Source organism: Vulpes lagopus, chromosome 5 (genome assembly GCF_018345385.1).
Source record: "Vulpes lagopus strain Blue_001 chromosome 5, ASM1834538v1, whole genome shotgun sequence".
In the NCBI taxonomy this organism is placed as follows: domain Eukaryota; kingdom Metazoa; phylum Chordata; class Mammalia; order Carnivora; family Canidae; genus Vulpes; species Vulpes lagopus.
Genome location: NC_054828.1, coordinates 24950579 through 24969000, shown reverse-complemented (window position 1 = coordinate 24969000; position 18422 = coordinate 24950579). Strand labels below are relative to the sequence as shown.

Genomic DNA, 18422 nt, shown 5'->3' with positions numbered 1-18422 from the left:
TAGCATAACATTGTTCATTCCTGCTGCTCACTCTGTCCTCCATCCGTCTCATCCTCGCAGTTCATCTTGTAAGCGAGGCTTTTCACCTTCCTCTTTTACAGTCCACATTCTTCTCTGTAAGCTGTGGCCACAAGAAGCTTTCTAAGGAAACCTTGCCAAAGGAAAGCCAGCCAATTTGGATTCTTGCTTAGTGCTTCAGGCCTATTCTCCATTTAGAGGACTTTGGGTCCTTGGCAGCTACTTACTGATAGAACATTTGAGACTTTGACCAAAGAACTTGTCGTTTTGAATGAAGTGCACTATGCAGAGCTACTGTGCTCTTAGCTACTAAATGAATCTAGCTGGTCAGCCATTGTTTCATAGCAACTGTCTTCTTTTTTTCTTGTTGGCTTACAGTCTGTGGTTCATATGAAATAACTCACAAGAAAAAAATGTAAAACAAATTTTTTATGTATGAGAAAAATCAAAATACTGGTACTAATGTTGAAAATAAAGGGGAAATAATGGAGTTTAGCCAAATTAAACTTTTATGGGAGAGATGATATACTGTAATAGAATTTGAAATGGGAATTTGAGAAAAGCAACAAATGGTCTCTAGAAATCTAAGACTGACTAACCCTAAGTGTCCTATTATATATTGATTTCTGCTAATTTTTTTTCTAAGTTCATGAAAGTATATACTGTATTCCTCTGCTTCCAAGGATATTACGGTCCTTTACTCTTTATTTATATGATCTATCTACAACTCTCAGCTCATTGATTAATAATGACTACAAGCACAGTCATTCCAATAATCTTGGAATGATTCTGTGTTGCTAGAAAGTAGTACTATCTCCTTGATTAAATTTTTGGATTAGAATTTTCTATGTTGTGTTTATGTGAAAGAATTGTTGAGGTGTAACTACAATCCTCTAAATCTAAACTTAATGAAACAGACCAAAACAGATAAAATGTACATGAATAGATTATCCTACAGGGGGAGCTAGAGGCAGATGTTAGATTGTGCTGCTGGGCTTTTCATCAGAACAAAACAACAATCCTCAGACCTGTCATTCTTGCAGAATGAATCACAAACATTTTCTGAGATAACAGTGTACAGTACCATTCATTCATTATCTTTATACTTCCAGGAAATTATATTCCATTTATCAAGACCTGTGCTGTATAGTATAGTTTTCATCAAGAATAGGGGCAACTTAAATTTGTATTTAATTAATACAAAATAAACTTTAAAATGTAGTTCCTCAGTGGCAGTAGTATATTCCAGGTACCGAAAGCCACGTACAACTAGTGGCTATCTTATTAACAGTACATATATAAAACCTTTTCATCATTGCAGAAAATCCTTCTAAACAGCATTAATTTGGACAACCTCTTATAATCCTTTGTGTCTTAATATTAGTGGCAGTGATTTATTTGAATAGTGACAGTATATGGAATTTAACAAGGAGGCTTATAAAGTTAAGCCATCTCTCATGTGCAAAGGAAGAATCAAGTAGTAGTAGCATGACATCAGATAGCTTATAAAGAAACTGTAGGGTGGCATGTGCAGTCACAGCCTCTCAGAGAATCTGGGTGGGTTTGTTTGTTTATAATGGTGTAACCATGTTTGTTTATTTATCTAAATTTTGTTAACATATAGTGCAGTATTGGTTTCTAGAGTAGAATTCAGTGATTCATCACTTACATACAACACCCAGAGAGCATCTGTTTCTAAGCAGAGGTGCCTGGCTGTAGGGGAACCAAAATAGCTTTGTAAAAGCATTTTCAACTATACTTCCTTTACTACTGCTCTTTTCATACACAACTTTAGGTAGAATTCAAGTAGTCACTACCTCTGTAGATCAGGAAGTGGTTTGAAGTGATACTTAACTGATTAACCATATCATTATCCTTTTGAAGTCATACTAAGCCCCTAAGACTTCAGAGTTGTATGGCTGGCATTGTCCTTGATTATTAAATACTTGCAATCTAAGAGGATTAGGAACATTAGTGAAAGTACTCACTGATAGTAATTAGAGTATTAGAGTTGAATTCTATACATCATCAAGAAAGATGGGAACAGCCTGAATCATACATAAAAGTATTAGGAAAGGAAACTCTGAGATTTGATCACTCAGTAATTTTCTCCTATTGGTCTGAATGACTCAATAGAAGGCCTATTTAAAAGTTTGCAAAAGACAGCTAACTGAATTTAGATTTCCATGTTATTCTGACCTGTGCTTCTCTTGTTTTTATGTTTGTTGTTTTCAGTAAAATATGAAAGAATCAAATTTCTGGTAATTGCTTTGAAGAGTTCTGTGGAGGTCTATGCGTGGGCACCCAAGCCATATCACAAATTTATGGCCTTTAAGGTAACAGCATCAAGTGTACTTGCAAGTAGCCTCAGCCATGCATGTGTGACCAAGAGCCAGGCAATAAATTTCGAAACTCTGAACAGTTAAGACTGATGATTTTTAAAAATTGTGAAATAACACAGTATACAACTTTATCATAAGAGAGGCCATTTCCAAAATAGTAGGCCTTACTGTCTGCTTTCTGAGCCCTCAGAGTATGAGAAGGAGAAAGCTAAATGTTTGGCAGACACTTCGATTGATATGTCAATATGGTAACAGAAGAAAGGACAAAATAACACCGCCTCTATTTAAAAAGGAGACCTTGACCTTCTACCTAAAGTCTTGCATGTATATAAAGATTTAGATATGTTCAAATAGCAAAAAAGTATCCAACAATAGGCAGCTTGAAGGTATATCTATTCAATAGAGTACTAAAAATTAAACTACAGAAATTCTTAATGACACGAGGAATATATATTATGCTTTAAATAGAAGTTAAAAACATGAGTAATACATCATTTTTGTTTAAGGGAAAAACTAGAAAAATCTTAGCAGTTTTCTTTGTGGATATTTTTAGTATTTTTTATAATTCTAGAGTTTACATTAGATACAAACTTAGGAAATTGTTAATTAAAATGATATTACTATGACATTAGATATTATAAATAATTTAATAACATCATTTCTAATATGAGACACCAAATCTTAAGGATATCCCTGGGACTCTCTTAGTGCATACCAAGCAATTAAGAATTTTTCATCCAAAATGGTTCTATTTTTATTTTTTAAAGATTTTATTTATTTATTCATGACACAGAAAGAAAGAGAGGCAGAGACACAGGCAGAGGGAGAAGCAGGCTCCATGCAGGGAGCCCAATGTGGGACTGGATCCCAGGTCTCCAGGATCACGCCCTGGGCCAAGGGCAGGCACTAAACTGCTGAGCCACCCAAGGATCCCCTGATTCTATTTTTTTAATAGTTTTTGATACATTTTATTATTAAGAGTAAGCTTCAAGTGTTTGACATATTTAGACTGCTTGTTGTTTGATTCCCCAGTAAAGTTGGATAATGGGGTTACCATATTTGTTTAAAAAATAAATCCACTTATTATTGACTAAAAGTAATTGGTTATAAAATTACAGTTATCTTCTGAGATCTGGTCTTAATATTCTTCATGTGCCAGGTGTATTCTAATTGCTTTTATAAATATATTGTTTATATCTGTCTTGTGAGCTATAGGTATTGATACTATTGAAGAAATGGGGTCATCTAGGCTATCCCAGTACAGCTTTTCATCACCATATCACCCTAGTCAGGAAATGAAAGTAGAAGTCTATATATGGTGACTATGATAACCTTGCTAAACATTCTCAATATATGACTCCTACAACACCTCCTTTTTCTCCATTATATGCATTTGAATAGTAGAATAATATGCTACAGAAAGTCCTGATTATTTCACTTTAGATGTATTTGTCACCAAGACAAACAGCAGAGTGGAATTCTTGGGTCAGGTAGGCGGAATTTGCAGCATGGCTTCTGGAAGAGTTGTCTTCCAGCTGCTGATTGACAGACAAAAGCATAGTAAATTAAAGTCTTATTTTCTAGAGGATTTTTGCTTCTGGTTGTTGCCAGATTGGCTCGGTAACTGTGAAATGAATAACTAAGTACCTTGGGTTTGGTTTCTCTAATTTGATCTATCAGAAATAAGTTCTACTCTGTCTTACTGTTTCTCTCTTTGTTATTTTGTAGTCATTTGGGGAATTAGTACATAAGCCATTGCTGGTGGATCTCACTGTGGAGGAAGGCCAGAGGTTGAAAGTGATCTATGGATCCTGTGCTGGATTCCATGCTGTTGATGTGGATTCTGGATCAGTCTATGACATTTATCTACCAACACATGTAAGAAAGAACCCACACTCTATGGTTGGTTGACTGGCTTCATTTTGTTTTGACTTTTTTCTTTACTCTGCTTAGTGAACTAACACAAGCAGGGATTCCTTACTTCCCCTTGGTATGGGGGTGAGTATTTAAACAATGTACCATTTTCAATAGCTGCATGCTCTGAGACAAATGGAAATCCATTCTCTTGGCTCTGTGAAGCCCTCCTGAAAACCTCTTAGCCTTGGCTTTGACTAACATGGGATGGACTTGGGGGCAGTTGCTGGCAGTACAGAACATCGCTGGGTTGGAGGTGGTTTGGGAAACAAAATTTCTTAATGGAATCCACAATCCAAACTTGTTCCAGGGGCCTCAGAAAATGTGAACTAGTAGAGTATGTGACTTGGAAAAGGTAGTTTTTGAGATATATTTTGCATGGGTTTTCCAAAATTTTATTCAATTGCTGTATTTATTCACCAAGAATATTAACCAGTGCATTCACCAACACAGCCTTTTTGAGCACTTTTGCAGGGATAGAAATAACCACAAACATACTTCCCTATGCTTTGTTCCTCTTCTCTAGATCCAGTGTAGCATCAAACCCCATGCAATCATCATCCTCCCCAACACAGATGGCATGGAGCTTCTGGTGTGCTATGAAGATGAAGGGGTTTATGTGAATACTTATGGAAGAATCACCAAGGATGTGGTTCTGCAGTGGGGAGAGATGCCAACATCTGTAGGTAGGTATCACTCAGGAAGAGATAGCATTTGTAAAAGTGGAGCCTTCTCTAAAACTGCATTATTTATCACACCAGTTTTATGTGTTGTTTAGACCTTCTGGTCATTTAGCAGAATGGTTGAGGGGAAAAAAAAACAGAATGGTTGGCAATAGATAGTGGAAAGTGAGATGACTGTAGACCACAGGACTGGTCAATCATCTATTTTAAAACAAAATCCAAGTAATTATTGAACACTTCTAAAACTGTCGTTGGAGCACCTGAGTGGCTCATTGGGTTAAGCATTTGCCTTCAGCTCAGGTCATGGTCCCAGGGTCCTGGGATCAAGCCCTGCATCAGGCTCCCTGCTCAGCAGGGAGTTTGCTTCTCCCTCTCTCTCTGCTCTTCTCCCCCACCCCACCCCGGCCCTCACTGGTGTTCACCTCTCACTATCTCTCTCACTCTCTCAAATAAGTAAAATCTTAAAAAAAAAATTGACTACCATTTACAATCCTTCATTTAATCCTTAAGATATCCAGGGAATAGGACAGATGTTGACTGATTTGTGGAAAGTAAGGTGAGACAGAAAAAATGGGTAAGGGACTTGTTCCTTAGAGTGGCAGAGCCACAACTATGAACACAGCCTCTCGATCTTCTGATGTGTGTTCAAGAAAAAAGGGGCAGAAAGGCTGCTATCTGAAATTTTTAGTTTATATCCCTGACATGTTCTGGTTTTATTGCAATTAGTCACTATCTCTTTTTATCACATTTTCCTGCCTTCTTTATGACTTTTCATAAAAATATGAGCACTAAACTCTGTATCCAGTGGGTCATTCCTCACAATAAGCAATCAACCATTTCAAAAATTCAAATGTCCACTTCCCAAGATTAACTTTAAAAGGTTGCAGAGGCAAAATTCCTTAAAAACAACAATCCTTGGGCAGCACATGTGGCTCAGCGGTTTAGCACAGCCTTCAGCCCAGGGCGTGATCCTGGAGACCCGGGATCAAGTCCTACATCAGGTCCCCTGCATGGAGCCTGCTTCTCCCTCTGCCTGTATCTCTGCCTCTCTCTCCCCCTCTCTCTCTGTGTCTCTCAGGAACAAATAAATAAAATCTTTAAAAACAACAACAACAACAATCCTTAAATACTAGACATTCAGGTGTGTATGTAGTATATGAGCAGCATCTTTTCATGGATGTTTCCTTATCTTTATCAATTACATGTTTCCCCCCCCCTCCTCAAAAAGCATATATTCGATCCAACCAGACGATGGGCTGGGGAGAAAAGGCCATAGAGATCCGATCTGTGGAAACTGGTCATTTGGATGGTGTGTTTATGCACAAAAGGGCTCAAAGACTAAAATTCCTATGTGAACGCAATGACAAGGTAATGGTTTTCTTACAACTTCTTTTAGCTGCTACTAGTTTTAGTAATGGTTTATTTTCCATGGAGTTTGGCGAAGCCTTTTCTTGGTGTTTAGATTCTGAAATAAATTCATCAAGCAACATTTTAGAATTGACTTTTTAGACCTGTATATGGGGGGTGGGATATATTTATTTTGTGTTTGCTTACAAGGGGTAAGAGATAACTTGTCTCTGCCAAAGTAATTATATGTTGGTCTGTTTGTGGTGGTGGTTTTTTTACTTGTTAGGTGATGTGTGTGAGCTGTGTTTGAGTTTAGGGACAGGGAAGGTTAGAGCTGCCAATTTAAATGAATAGGAGTCTTTTGTGTTTGAAAGGAACCACCTTGCAAATTTGGATAGGGTAAAAGTTTCCTCTCTCTTGATATTCGTCAGAAAGATAACACTTGTCTGCTTCTAAGTAATGAAATAACTACATAGTTCACATGTCAGAAATACCTAACTGCATCCCTCATTTTACGCAGAAGCATAAGGACCTCCTGCAGCTGAGATCCTAAGGCCTCAAAGCCCCATTTAAAACTCTTGTTTTTCAAAACTGGCCACATCTTTATCTCTTCCTGGGCTTACAGCCTTGGAGTGGAGCACTTTGGATGGCCCAGGGTGTTGACCCATCCCACTTGCTTTGAGAAGGGCCTCCTGGTGGGCCTGACCTTTACCAAGCCCAATTTTCTTTCTCATTCCCTCCACCTGGATGGAAAGCCTCTGACCACTTGAGGCAGCCTTTTGCAACCTTAGGAATTTGTTACAAACATTTCCACTTCTTGCTTCACATTGAAATATATTAAAAATACTAGCCACTGGCCCACTGATTGACTTCTCAGATTAAATTTAAAAATTCAACTTGTCAGAGGAGCTGTAGATTTGCCCTTGGCAGCCAGTTCTCCTGCCTAACTACATGTAAATTAAATAAGCTGCATCACCACCAGCCCACTTTCCTACAGTACTCTGTAGCTCATTTACTAATGGGATTGACATTTTTTTCCTAGTAGTATCTCCCAAATTGTTTACCTTGAAAACCCATACAACCTCTGACCCAGTTTAGGATTTTGCCAGCTTTTTGGCTTATATTTTCCTGAGTATATTTAATGTAGCCATAACTATAATATTCTTTGAATGTGGGACGTTTAGATATTATTTATAATGTGCATCACTTAAAGTTTATTAATAAAAGGTCCAAAAGTAAATTGTCATAGTCATTTGACTATAGAGTCCTATGAAATAATATGTTTTAGCTTAATTTTTTAAGAGAAAAATCCGGTTGCCCAGGAGTCCCCTCCATTGCTTATTGTATTTTCCAAACACATTTATCTTTTATAGGATATTAGCAGTAGAGGTAAAAAGAAATAGCTCAGTTTCAGAAATGCCATTATTTTTCTTTTTGAAAAGACTCAGTATGGCAGTGTTAGCCTTCTTAGTTCTAATAAAAATTGGCTACAGAGATGATGACTGATTATATATGATAAATTGATATCATCTCAAGTCTTCTTTTGGAAAGGGACTTTGGGCTTTTAAGCTTCCTACATTTGGAAGTATTGAGGTATCAGTGGCTCTAGGTTATCAGCCTGGGAACCATAGGAAGCATTGCCCCTGAAGACTGGGTTGTATTTTCATAATAAATCTCTCTCTCTTTTTCTCTTGTTTTCACAGGTCTTCTTTGCCTCTGTTCGGTCTGGTGGCAGCAGCCAGGTTTATTTCATGACGTTAGGCAGGACTTCTCTTCTGAGCTGGTAAAAGTGGTGGAATGAGGCTTGCTGGCCCCCCAGAGTCTTCAAGATCCTGAGAACTTGGAATTCCTTGCAACTGGAGCTCAGAGCTGCACCGATGTAGTCCAGGACAGCTGTGTGTGCAGACACCGTGTGTGGGGTGTTTTGTTTTGTTTTGTTTTGTTTCGTTTCCTTTCTGCACCTCTTACAGTTTATCCCCCTTCTTTTCTTTTCTTTTCCCAACTCAAAAATAAATCAAGGCTGCAATGCAGCTGGTGCTGTTCACATTCTACCATCAGGTGCTATAAGTGTTTGGGATTGAGCATTAGACCAGAAAGCAAATGCCTTTCCTTCAGCTCCAGAATTCCTTGTCTCTGAGTGACTCTGTCTTATGGGTATCGAAAGTGGAGACCATGAACATGCCATTGGTTTTGCTGGAAATGGGCACACGGAGGTGTAAAATGGTGCTCTAATGAGCAGCTTACTGAAGCAGAGAGCAGATTTAATATAGTAACATTAACAGTGTATTTAATTGACATTTCTTTTTTGTAATGTGACAATATGTGGTCAAAGAAGAAGGTGCAGGTTTAAGAAGTTAATATTTATAAAATGTGAAAGACACAGTTACTAGGATAACTTTTTTTGTGGGTGGGGCTTGGGAGGCAGGGTGGGGTGGGTTAAGGGGGGGTCCCATTTTGTTTATTTGGATTTTTTTTTTTTTTTTGGCTTGGCCAAAAACTCAGTCATTTTTCTGTGTACCAGGTTTTGCCTAAATCATGTGCAAATGGTTCTTTAAAAAAAAAAAAAAAAAGGAAAAAGAAAATGTGTGCGTTTGTATAACGGCCAGAACTTTGTTGTGTGACAGTATTAGCACTGCCTCAGTTAAAGGTTTAATTTTTGTTTAAACCTAGAAGTGCGACAACAGTTTTACCCACAGTCTGCACTTGCAGAGGAAAAGAAATTTTTTCAACCACATGTTTATTTTTTTGCCTACCTCATTGTTTGTAATGCATTAAGAGGTGGTTTAGTTTATATGTTTTTGGAGGAAAAATTAATGTTTAATTTAATCTTAATACCAAAACTATCAGATTGAAGTTTGACTGTTATTTTGTCACAGGTCTCAGTAGGCACAAGAGAAATTACCCCTGAAGATAGGAAATAGCCATATGGCTTCATCATGCTGACAGATGTAATCTGTTTTCTAAGTTCAGAGAGCAGAATGCTTCGTTTTCACCAGATTTACCATTAGTGGTTGATGGGCAACTATGGCCTACAACATAAGAGGCCTCATTGTTCTCAATTTGGGGTTTGGTAGCAGACGGGTGGTCATATTAGAATAGTCACACAAACTGTTCAGTGTTGCAGGAACTTTTTCTTGGGGTGGGGGAGGGGTGATGTTTCCCTTTTCTAAAAATGCAATGCACTAAAACTATTTTAAGAATGTAGTTAATACTGCTTATTCATAAGATGGCATCTTCCTGTGTTTTAGGTGTAATATCAAAGCCCTGGCTTTTCTCCTCTCACTTGCTCTCTTGTTCTCTCTCTGTTTTTTAAACCAATTTTACTTTATGAATATGTTCATGACATTTGTAATAAATGTCTTGGGTAATAATTTGTTTTATGGCTTCATGGTCACTCAATTCCTCTGATAAAGGAGCAGTGCTCGGTGTCCTGGCTCTGCCAGCTTACTTTCCTCCTGTTGAGTTTTGAATGAGAATAATGTGTGATGGTGGCTTTAAACTTTGCCAAACAGAACTTGGTGTTTCCTAGGCTTAATCCTCCTTTGTGGTTAAGTTTCTTTAACACATGAAAAAGGAAGATTTTTCTCCCCAAAAGGTAATAGGCATTTCACCTACCTGTCAAGGCTTTGCCCAGTGTTCTCATCCTATTTGGCATCCACTTTGACCCCTTTCATTCTCTTCCTCCTGATTCAGCACCTTTGCTAAAGGCTGTCCTGGAATTACAAAAACCTAGCAAAAAGATAAACTCACAGATGCAGAAACGACACAGGTGTACCTAACACAAAGACAAGATAAGCTGAGAAAACCTTGCCCTCTTGAAAAGGACAAGGCATTGGAAAAGGATTTTCCATCTCTATGACTTTGGAGTGATGCTAATGTCCAAAGCAGAAAGGACTAGTTCTTTCCTACTAACTTGTAGTTAACATAGAGAAGATTGAAGAATTAATTCCACCTTTGGAAGGTACTTTTGAGATGAGCCAGACACCATCACCACAGGACTTCAGTCAAAATCAGATCACTGCTGGTGATTTCCTGCATTTATCGGCTTTTGGAGTAAGATGAAATGTGCCACGGTGAACACGTATGCCTACCGAGAGGAGAATGTACTGGATGGCTGGGTTGATTATAGCCTCTCCCATGACTTCACAGAGAGGTAAAGTTGAACAGGTGTCTGGAAAAAAAGCTTAAGCTTCTGATACCAATAAGGAAGAAAGAGAAAAGACTCAGGCATCATGGTTTTACGTATGCACAGACTTGGAGCTCAGTGTCTTTATGCCAAGGTGCACAGATAATTCAAAGGGTTTTTCATTGGGATTACTAAGTAGTTAGAACTTGACAAAAACTGGATTTCCTCTCAGAGGTGATGGGGTCTGAGCTCAAGCCAGAATTGTGCCTGTCCTGCTCATGAAGCACCAGGAAGCCACTCTTGGTGTTTGCGTTGAATGTGATCAAATCCATCCCTGGGCTTAAGTCACTGAGGTCAGACAGCCATTTGTCCTTGTGGGGTGGCCTTCTTGCCTCAGCACCTCATAAACCAGATTCTGTTGCTGGAGCTTCACACAGGTCCCCAGTTAGGTTTCTCCAGAAAAGATTATAAGCAGGTGAAATTTCATTCTTCTAGAAAAGGGATGGGGTTTTTTTTTCCTTTAACAGGGTAGTGACTTCACAAAAGTGCTAAAATGGCAAAATTACAGAAGAAAACAGTATTATACCATTAAATATGGAACATTGGACTATCTAGCACTGCTCTTCAAAACAAAATACAGATATGTCTGTAGGTGTAGTCAAAGCTTTAATAAGTAATTCCTTTCTGTATTTAAATCAGAGTAACTGTACTGAGTGCAGTGTTTTTTTTCGTCATGCACATGTTATGTTGAAGAAAATGTTTACAAAAATGGTTTTGTGACACTAATGTGCATCGTATATTTATGGTTTATTTTTAAAGTGATTTTTTATGGGTAATTTAGGTTTTCAACATAGTGGTAGTCCATTTACAGTGACTCATAATCCCTAATTTTGCCAACTATAAATTTGCTAAACAGTAATACAAATGACAGAGTGCATTACATTTACTAATCCTAGAGCTACAAAGCAGACTGGTGGCAAATACATGGCCTCCCCCCGCCAACCCCCAGTGCTAACTTTAACTTGTCTTTTGTGTATTATGAAAATTACTGTTGTCCCCTCCCCCCTTTCTCCTTAAATAAAATAAAAATGACACCTCTATTATGTGGCATGAGTTTCAAATATATTCTGATCCTTCAGAATGTTTCCTTCCCTTAAGATTCCTTATTTGATGCACACCTCCATCCCCAGTGCCACCCTTGGCTAGAGAGAGTGGCTCCATATCCTGCCATCTCCTGTAACGGGGATGTTTGTTCAAGGTGAGCCCTTGATCACCATGTTCTTGAAGCCAAGAGTATAGATCCTTAAGGAAGATAAAAGGTTTTATTTTTTCAAGTCTAAATTGAATCAAAAAATAAAATAGCATGTTTCTATCTAATAGGACAATTGAAGTAGCCCTTTCTAACACTGGCACCATAAATAATTATTTAGGCCTAGTAATCGGAAGGCCTTTGTGCCCAAACCCTCGGCGTGTGCCCCATTGATTTCCTCCAGATACCTGGCAGGTATGATCCCCATTGGACGACGTGGGGCCGCATCACCATGATCAGTGCCTTGGCCAAGCCTCCAGGATTGCAGAGGGGTGGCCACACAACATTATAAATGTTAATAAACAAGCTCCTTTGTGCTTCATATTAGAAACATGTTATTTCTCTAAGGTGGAAATAAAATAGTAAATACCTAGGCCACCAAATGAGTATGTTTTTTCTTTTCCTACTTGATATTTGTTGGAGCTGGTGGATGACTAGGAATAAAAATCTGGTGGAGGGCTAATTGTCTTGGGACCATCAGTCATCCCTCCTATACCTACTTCATCCTCCACTGCTGTGGCTCTCAAAGCCAGCAACCAGGATGAAATCCATTCCTATAACTGACACCAGCTTTATGTTTTAACATCACATTCAAGGGTGCTGCGAAATTGCTACCTCTCTGCCGTCTACGACTTCAGCAACAGCAACAGATGCCCGTGCTCACTTGCTGAATGCAGTTTACCCTTGAACAAGGAGGCTGGGGTCACTGACCCCTTGTGCCATCCAAACTCTTTTAAGTATAACTTTTGACTCCCCAAAAACTTAATTATCAGTAGCCTATTTTTTAAAAGATTTTATTTATTTATTCATCAGAGACACGGGGGGTGGGGGGGGCAGAGACACAGGCAGAGGGAGAAGCAGGCTCCATATAGGGACCCCGATGTGGGACTTGATCCTGGGTCTCCAGCCAGGATCAGGCCCCCGTTAAAGGCGGCGCCAAACCGCTCAGCCACTCAGGTTGCCCAGTAGCCCATTGTTGATTGATGAGAAACCTTACCAGTAACGTAACAGTCAACACATATTTTGTGTATGTATTCTATATTATATTCTTAAAGTAGGCTAGAGAAGAAATGTTACCAAATCATGAGAAAATACATTTACAGTTCTGTACTGTAAGAAATCTACATGTAAGTAGATCACACAGTTCAAACCTGTGTTCAAGGGTTGACTATAGTTGTTAAAAAGTAGAACAAAAAAGAAAACCATTAAAAGTTGGGGGAAGTTGTTAATTTCCTTATGGGAGAAATAACATGTTCAATAATAGGTTCTCATACCTGGTCTATTCTTTTTTTTTTTTTTTTTTTTGGTCTATTCTTTTCATATTAAGGTTAATCATATCATATCATATCCTGGTTTCAAAATCTTCATGAAGCTGTCCCACCTCTTCCTCTGCTTAGCTTCTCTGTGCTTACAGTCAGTAACCTCCTGTTCCCTAATAAGTGGACATGGTATTGTTCTGTTTACTCTTTGTTTCTGTCTGAATACAGAGCCTGTATATGAGCTGAGGTTGGCTCTCAGGTTTGAATCGTAATTTCTCTGCTCCTCAGAAACTATCAAGCGTGTTGCTGGTACTGAACAGACACTTACAAATTCCTGGTTGTTTGGTTAAATAGCACAAAGTTAAAACCCTGGTGTTAGTCCAAGGGGAAACCAGCATTCCTATGCCCTGTGGGACTTGTGAGGAAGTGCACTGGTGTAGACAGGTCCCAGGAAGGGTGTGGAATTTGACCTTGTTGGGCACAAGGCCACCCCATGCCATAACAGGCCATAACACTCACCAGTGCCTGCTACTGCAGGTTGGCTTGCTATAATAACAGAATCCTTGATCAAGTCTTATCTCCTAGTTTGCTTGATTATAGGAAATTTGAACTTTAGGGCTCCTGGAAGTTCTATGGAAGGAGATGTCGAGCTTGAGCAAGACAAGTCTGCCCCTTGCTTAAATTTGTTTAGATGTCAGACGTAACTACAAATCTTAGAAACCAGTGTTAAACAACTTTTTCTCAGTAAGTGATATTAAATAATGCCTTTATTTTTTTAACGACTTAGCTGTAGTTCATATAACCATACAGTTCAGTGGCTATTAGGTCATTTAGACTTGTGCATACCTAACGACCACAGTCCATTCTTAAACGTTTTATCTTTGCTGTTATCCCATCACCCCACCTCCTCACCTGCACCCCCCCCCCCCCAGATGTAGACAACCACTAATCTACTTTTCCAATATGGATTTGCCTCTTCTGGACATTTCATATAAATGAAATCATACAATGTGTGTATGATTTTGTGACCAACTTTTTTTGATTTAGCAGAATGTTTTGGGATTCAGCCATGTTGTAGCATGCATCAGTACTTAGTTTCTTTTTACTGGCATCCCTGGTTCTTCACCTTTGTCACTGGTGCCTGCTTTCGACCCACCTTGGGGCTTAGTCTGTTGAGCATCTGCCTTCAGCTCAGGTCATGATCCTGGGCCCCTGGGATCCAGCCCCACATTGTGGTCCATGCTCAGCAGAGAGCCTGCTTCTCCCTCTGCCTCTGCTTCTGCTGTGCTCCCTGCTTGTGATTTCTCATGTGCTCTCTATGAAATAAATAAATACTTTTTAATAAAATAAAGCCAACCACGTCACGGATAACCAACCACATTCCAGCCTCAAATGAAAACTGCAGAGTTAACCATCCACCTTGTAGGGGAACCCGCTGACAAGCAGCCTCAGAAATGGATTCCTGTTAATACGTGTTTTCCGTTTGAGCACTTAGAAATGCAGTAAGCCCCCCTCCCTCCACTCCCCCGCTGCCCCTTGAAGAGGTCTTGATACTAAACATCAGGCTTCTCACAGGGTAGGTACAGGGTGGTCAAGGTTTGGGATGGAGGACTATTTGGGATTGGTAGGTGTTCTGCTTATGTCCAAGGCCTGGATCAGGATACTTGGCTTGTCCCTCTACCTTTGCATGCTCACCTCTAGGAAGGGACACAAAGGCTGGTCTTGCTGAGCCAGATCCCTTTTTTGTCCTGGGAAAATACTCTAAACATGTTTCAGAAGGGTCTCATGCTGTTGGCAGCTCATTTGTATTTTACTGGCATCAAGGACATTTCCTCGGCTTTGCCTCCTGAAAGGCCTTCTAATTGTCCTCAACTTTGCCTTGCAGTATACATCATTGAGTAAGCATGGACACTAGTAACTTCTGGGAACTTGGTGGCATTTTGGTCAATCTTAACAAGTTGAGCAACCACTGGGTGCTGAGCAGTCTTGAGGTATGGAGCTCCTTTGGGGAAATGGAGGGGAGTTGTCATAAATGGCCAACTCTGAAAATGGTGCCTAGTTCTAGATATTGAATTCTAGATATTGAAGCAGAGCCTGTGGTAATGGTGCATATGAAAAAGATGAACACTTTTTAACTTTAAAAAAAAAAAGAAAGCAATATGGCTACCCTTTTGGGTTGGTATGAGTTCAGTCTGTGGCTAAAACTGAAGTGAGAGAAGATGATGCTCCTTTGTGGTTAGGTCACATGTGGTTAGATAACACTTGTTGTAGGATCTGGACTGATTGCAGCCTTGGCTCAAGAGAGGGACCTGGATGGGAAGGGCTCCATAAAGTTCCCATAAAGATTGGTTTAAAGAAAAGGTAACAAAAATAATTGAGAGAAGTAATTATAGAAATATCTAAGTATTCAACTAATCAGTCCATTCTAGTTTTTGGCTAACAACAATGATGGCAGGTATTTTGTGTGTATTTGCTATGTACCAAGCATGTTCTAAGGACTTTTACCTATATCCTTTTAATCTGTAGAAGAAAAAATTTAGGGTACCCACTTGTTGACTTAAATTCATTTGGAGAGATAACAAATGCAGGATAGGTTGCTCTGCAAGGTGCCAACTGGTAGAGCTGGAAAGGTGAGTTGAACCCATAGAATTTGTCTCCATTATGAAAGATGCAATCATCATTGTCCAGGGGAATGAAACAGGTGCCTTGGATGACTGGCCAGGTCCATGCCCTTGAGGCTGTTTTTGTTGAGATGTAGAAGAGGTCTTTTGAGGTGTTTTGGGACTACATACATACAAGGCTAGTTAACAGTCCATGAGCCATTTGAGAACATTCTTGAACCCATGCACAAAATGGCTTTGGCACTCCTTGTAAACATGAGCGCATTTTTTGAGCAAATAGATATTTAGGCAGCAATCCTAAGAGTTCCTCTGGCCTGTGACAGAGATAGTATAGAAGATGCCATAGATAGGAGGAATGTTCTCCAGGACACATTGATGTGTTCGCTGCCCCACAGGGCTCTCCTGTGGAAGGCACACTATGTTTGATTCCTCTTTTCCAGTAATGTGGCTGGCTTCCCAGTGAACGCTTCAGCCATCACTTAGGAATCCTGCAGATTTTTCCACCTCTGGAAGTGAGCAGGTTCTGCTAGCCCTGAGACCAGGTAGTGTTGTTCTGGAGGGCTGTTCTGCATTTAGTCAGCCCTCTCGCTGCATTTAGTCAGCCCTCTAGGTCTGTCTCAGGTTTTCAATCTTACCTAAACAGTGGAATGCCAGTGTATAAGGCAGAGAAAAGAGGTGTTGATTTTATTTTTATTTTATTTTATTTTATTTATTTATTTTTTTAGAGGTGTTGATTTTAAATTCAAATTTATAATATCCTTCAAAGATGAAACAATGGAAACTAATACTGCTTTGCTATTGGAACTTATGGATCATAGCTGTCTATGTCTATCAAATTTCTTTCTTGGTTCTTTAACCTGGAGCTAATTCTGATGCCAGCAGGAGTATGATTACCATTTCTAAACAGCCTTGCAAGAAAACAACCTAAAAAGTATATGGTATCAATAATTTGGGGACACTTTTTAGTATTTATGGGTAGCAGCAGAAATTTTTAAGATGCACACAAAAATAAGTTAACCTGACACCAACTATTGTTTTGTTGGTCTCTAATATAAGGTATACACTTGATTGTGCGTGTTTATACAGTTTTAATATATTTTATTTAACTCAATATATTCCAAAACACAATTTTAATATGTAATCAATATTTTAAATAAAAGGATGGTTTACATTCTTTTTTCACACTAAGACTTGAAAATGTGTGTATTTCACACAACATATCAATTCTGATTAGCCACATTTTAAGTTCTCAATAGACACATGTGACTAGTGACTTCCATTTGGATGTGCAGTGCTAAGGCCTTATATACCTTATGGTGAGAATCTTTTGAGGTAAATATTGTTACTATCTTTTACTGGAGAAGATACCAAAGCTCCTAAAAGTTAAATAACTTGCTGGGAATCATCCTAGAGAGTATAAATGGAGGAGCAAGAATTTGGACCTGGTCTATTAATCTCTAAACTCTGTTTTTTTTTTTTAATATATCGATGCACATTATTTTGATTTTTAAAAAATTGTTTTTAAAAACAATTTTTTTTTTAATTTATGGCTTTATTTTGATTTTGACTTTTAAAAAATAATTTAAAAAACACTTTAATTTTTTAAGACAAAGTTCTAGAATGCTACCTGGGAAGGGGGGTCTGATCTATTTCATTCGTTTGTATTTTCATCAAGAAACCTGGATTTTAGGGGAAAAAATTCTTTTTTCATTTACAAAGCTTTTGTCCCCACGTTTATTAAAACAAATGTGAGACAGTCAAAGATAGCCTACATGATTTGTGAATATCACAGGGCCAATTTGGCAGTGTCTGATGTATAAGAAGAGCTAATTTTTCCCTGTAAGACTGACTTGGCATTCTTTGACATTCAGAATCTCTCAGCTTTGGTGTTTCCTTATTTCCTCAAGTTCATAAGGAAGCTCATGGCAAGAGGGATATCACTGAGGTTTTTCACATTGCTTCCTGCCCCAGAAGTTGTATGCAGTAAGATCTGTGCAGCTAGGTGGCTACTTTTTCTGAGAAAAGTGAGTATTTTACACAGAATAGCTTGTCTAGTGCCAGGAAACATGTTCAGTCAGGAACCTCTGAGTCATGTGACAGGAGTGACTAGGGCCTCATCCTGCTGAGAAATGAAACTGTCAGATATTTCTTATAGTTGTGGGGAAAACCAGTTCCACCTTTATGTCCAGACATGGTTCCTGCCATTGTGTGGTCCATAAAAGAATGGGACCCATGTGGTAGAAATTGAGAAACAATGATAGCTCAATAATGGTGCACTCATGGCATACTCATGTACAGCCTAGTCACTGACAGTATTTCAGGTGTTCCATTCTTGAGTCACTCTGTTCTGTCCCAAAAATTTAGGATAGGTAGGTGTCTTCTGAGTGTCCAGGTCATAATCTCCCTTGTGCTAAACTACAACCCCTTGTTTTAGTTTATATTCTTAATGCTTTGATGCCTTTCTAGAGGGTTTAGTTGCAGGTGTCTCTAAACATAAACATTGTTTATGTTGAAGCCATGGTTGTTGTGAATTAGTTGTAATATAATAGAGTGCTCATCCTGGAATCTGCCAGAATTAGGGGCTTATCATGTAGGACCAAACCCCCAGACAATTTTTCCTCAATATCAGATAATAATCAAGTCCAGCTATCTGAGAGCATATTTCTTACCTACATAAAACTGAAGTATCTGCTGCAAAATAAGTGTTTTACAGATGTTTTAAAATAGGTGTTTTATAATCTTAAGCTCTAAACAGTTTACCCATTCAATAAGTATTTATGAAGCACTATACTTTGTACAAGTC

General features: G+C 38.8%; 1 protein-coding gene across 50 annotated transcripts in view; it reads left to right on the top strand.

Annotated features, from left to right (window-relative positions):
• Window positions 1–9675, top strand: part of MAP4K4 (mitogen-activated protein kinase kinase kinase kinase 4) — a 189681-nt gene extending 180006 nt beyond the window's left edge. For 33 of the 50 annotated variants that reach the window (XM_041755968.1, XM_041755986.1, XM_041755987.1 and 30 more), the window contains 5 exons: window positions 2254–2354; window positions 4089–4238; window positions 4801–4960; window positions 6186–6325; window positions 8008–9675. In XM_041755968.1, the coding sequence (XP_041611902.1) occupies window positions 2254–2354; window positions 4089–4238; window positions 4801–4960; window positions 6186–6325; window positions 8008–8091 (635 nt within the window). In that variant the 3' untranslated portion in view covers window positions 8092–9675. Of the gene's footprint in view, window positions 1–2253; window positions 2355–4088; window positions 4263–4800; window positions 4961–6185; window positions 6326–8007 lie in introns of all 50 variants that reach the window. The other 17 variants (XM_041755967.1, XM_041755963.1, XM_041755974.1 and 14 more) reach the window with 1 other exon arrangement.
• The last annotated feature ends 8747 nt before the right edge of the window (window positions 9676–18422 follow it).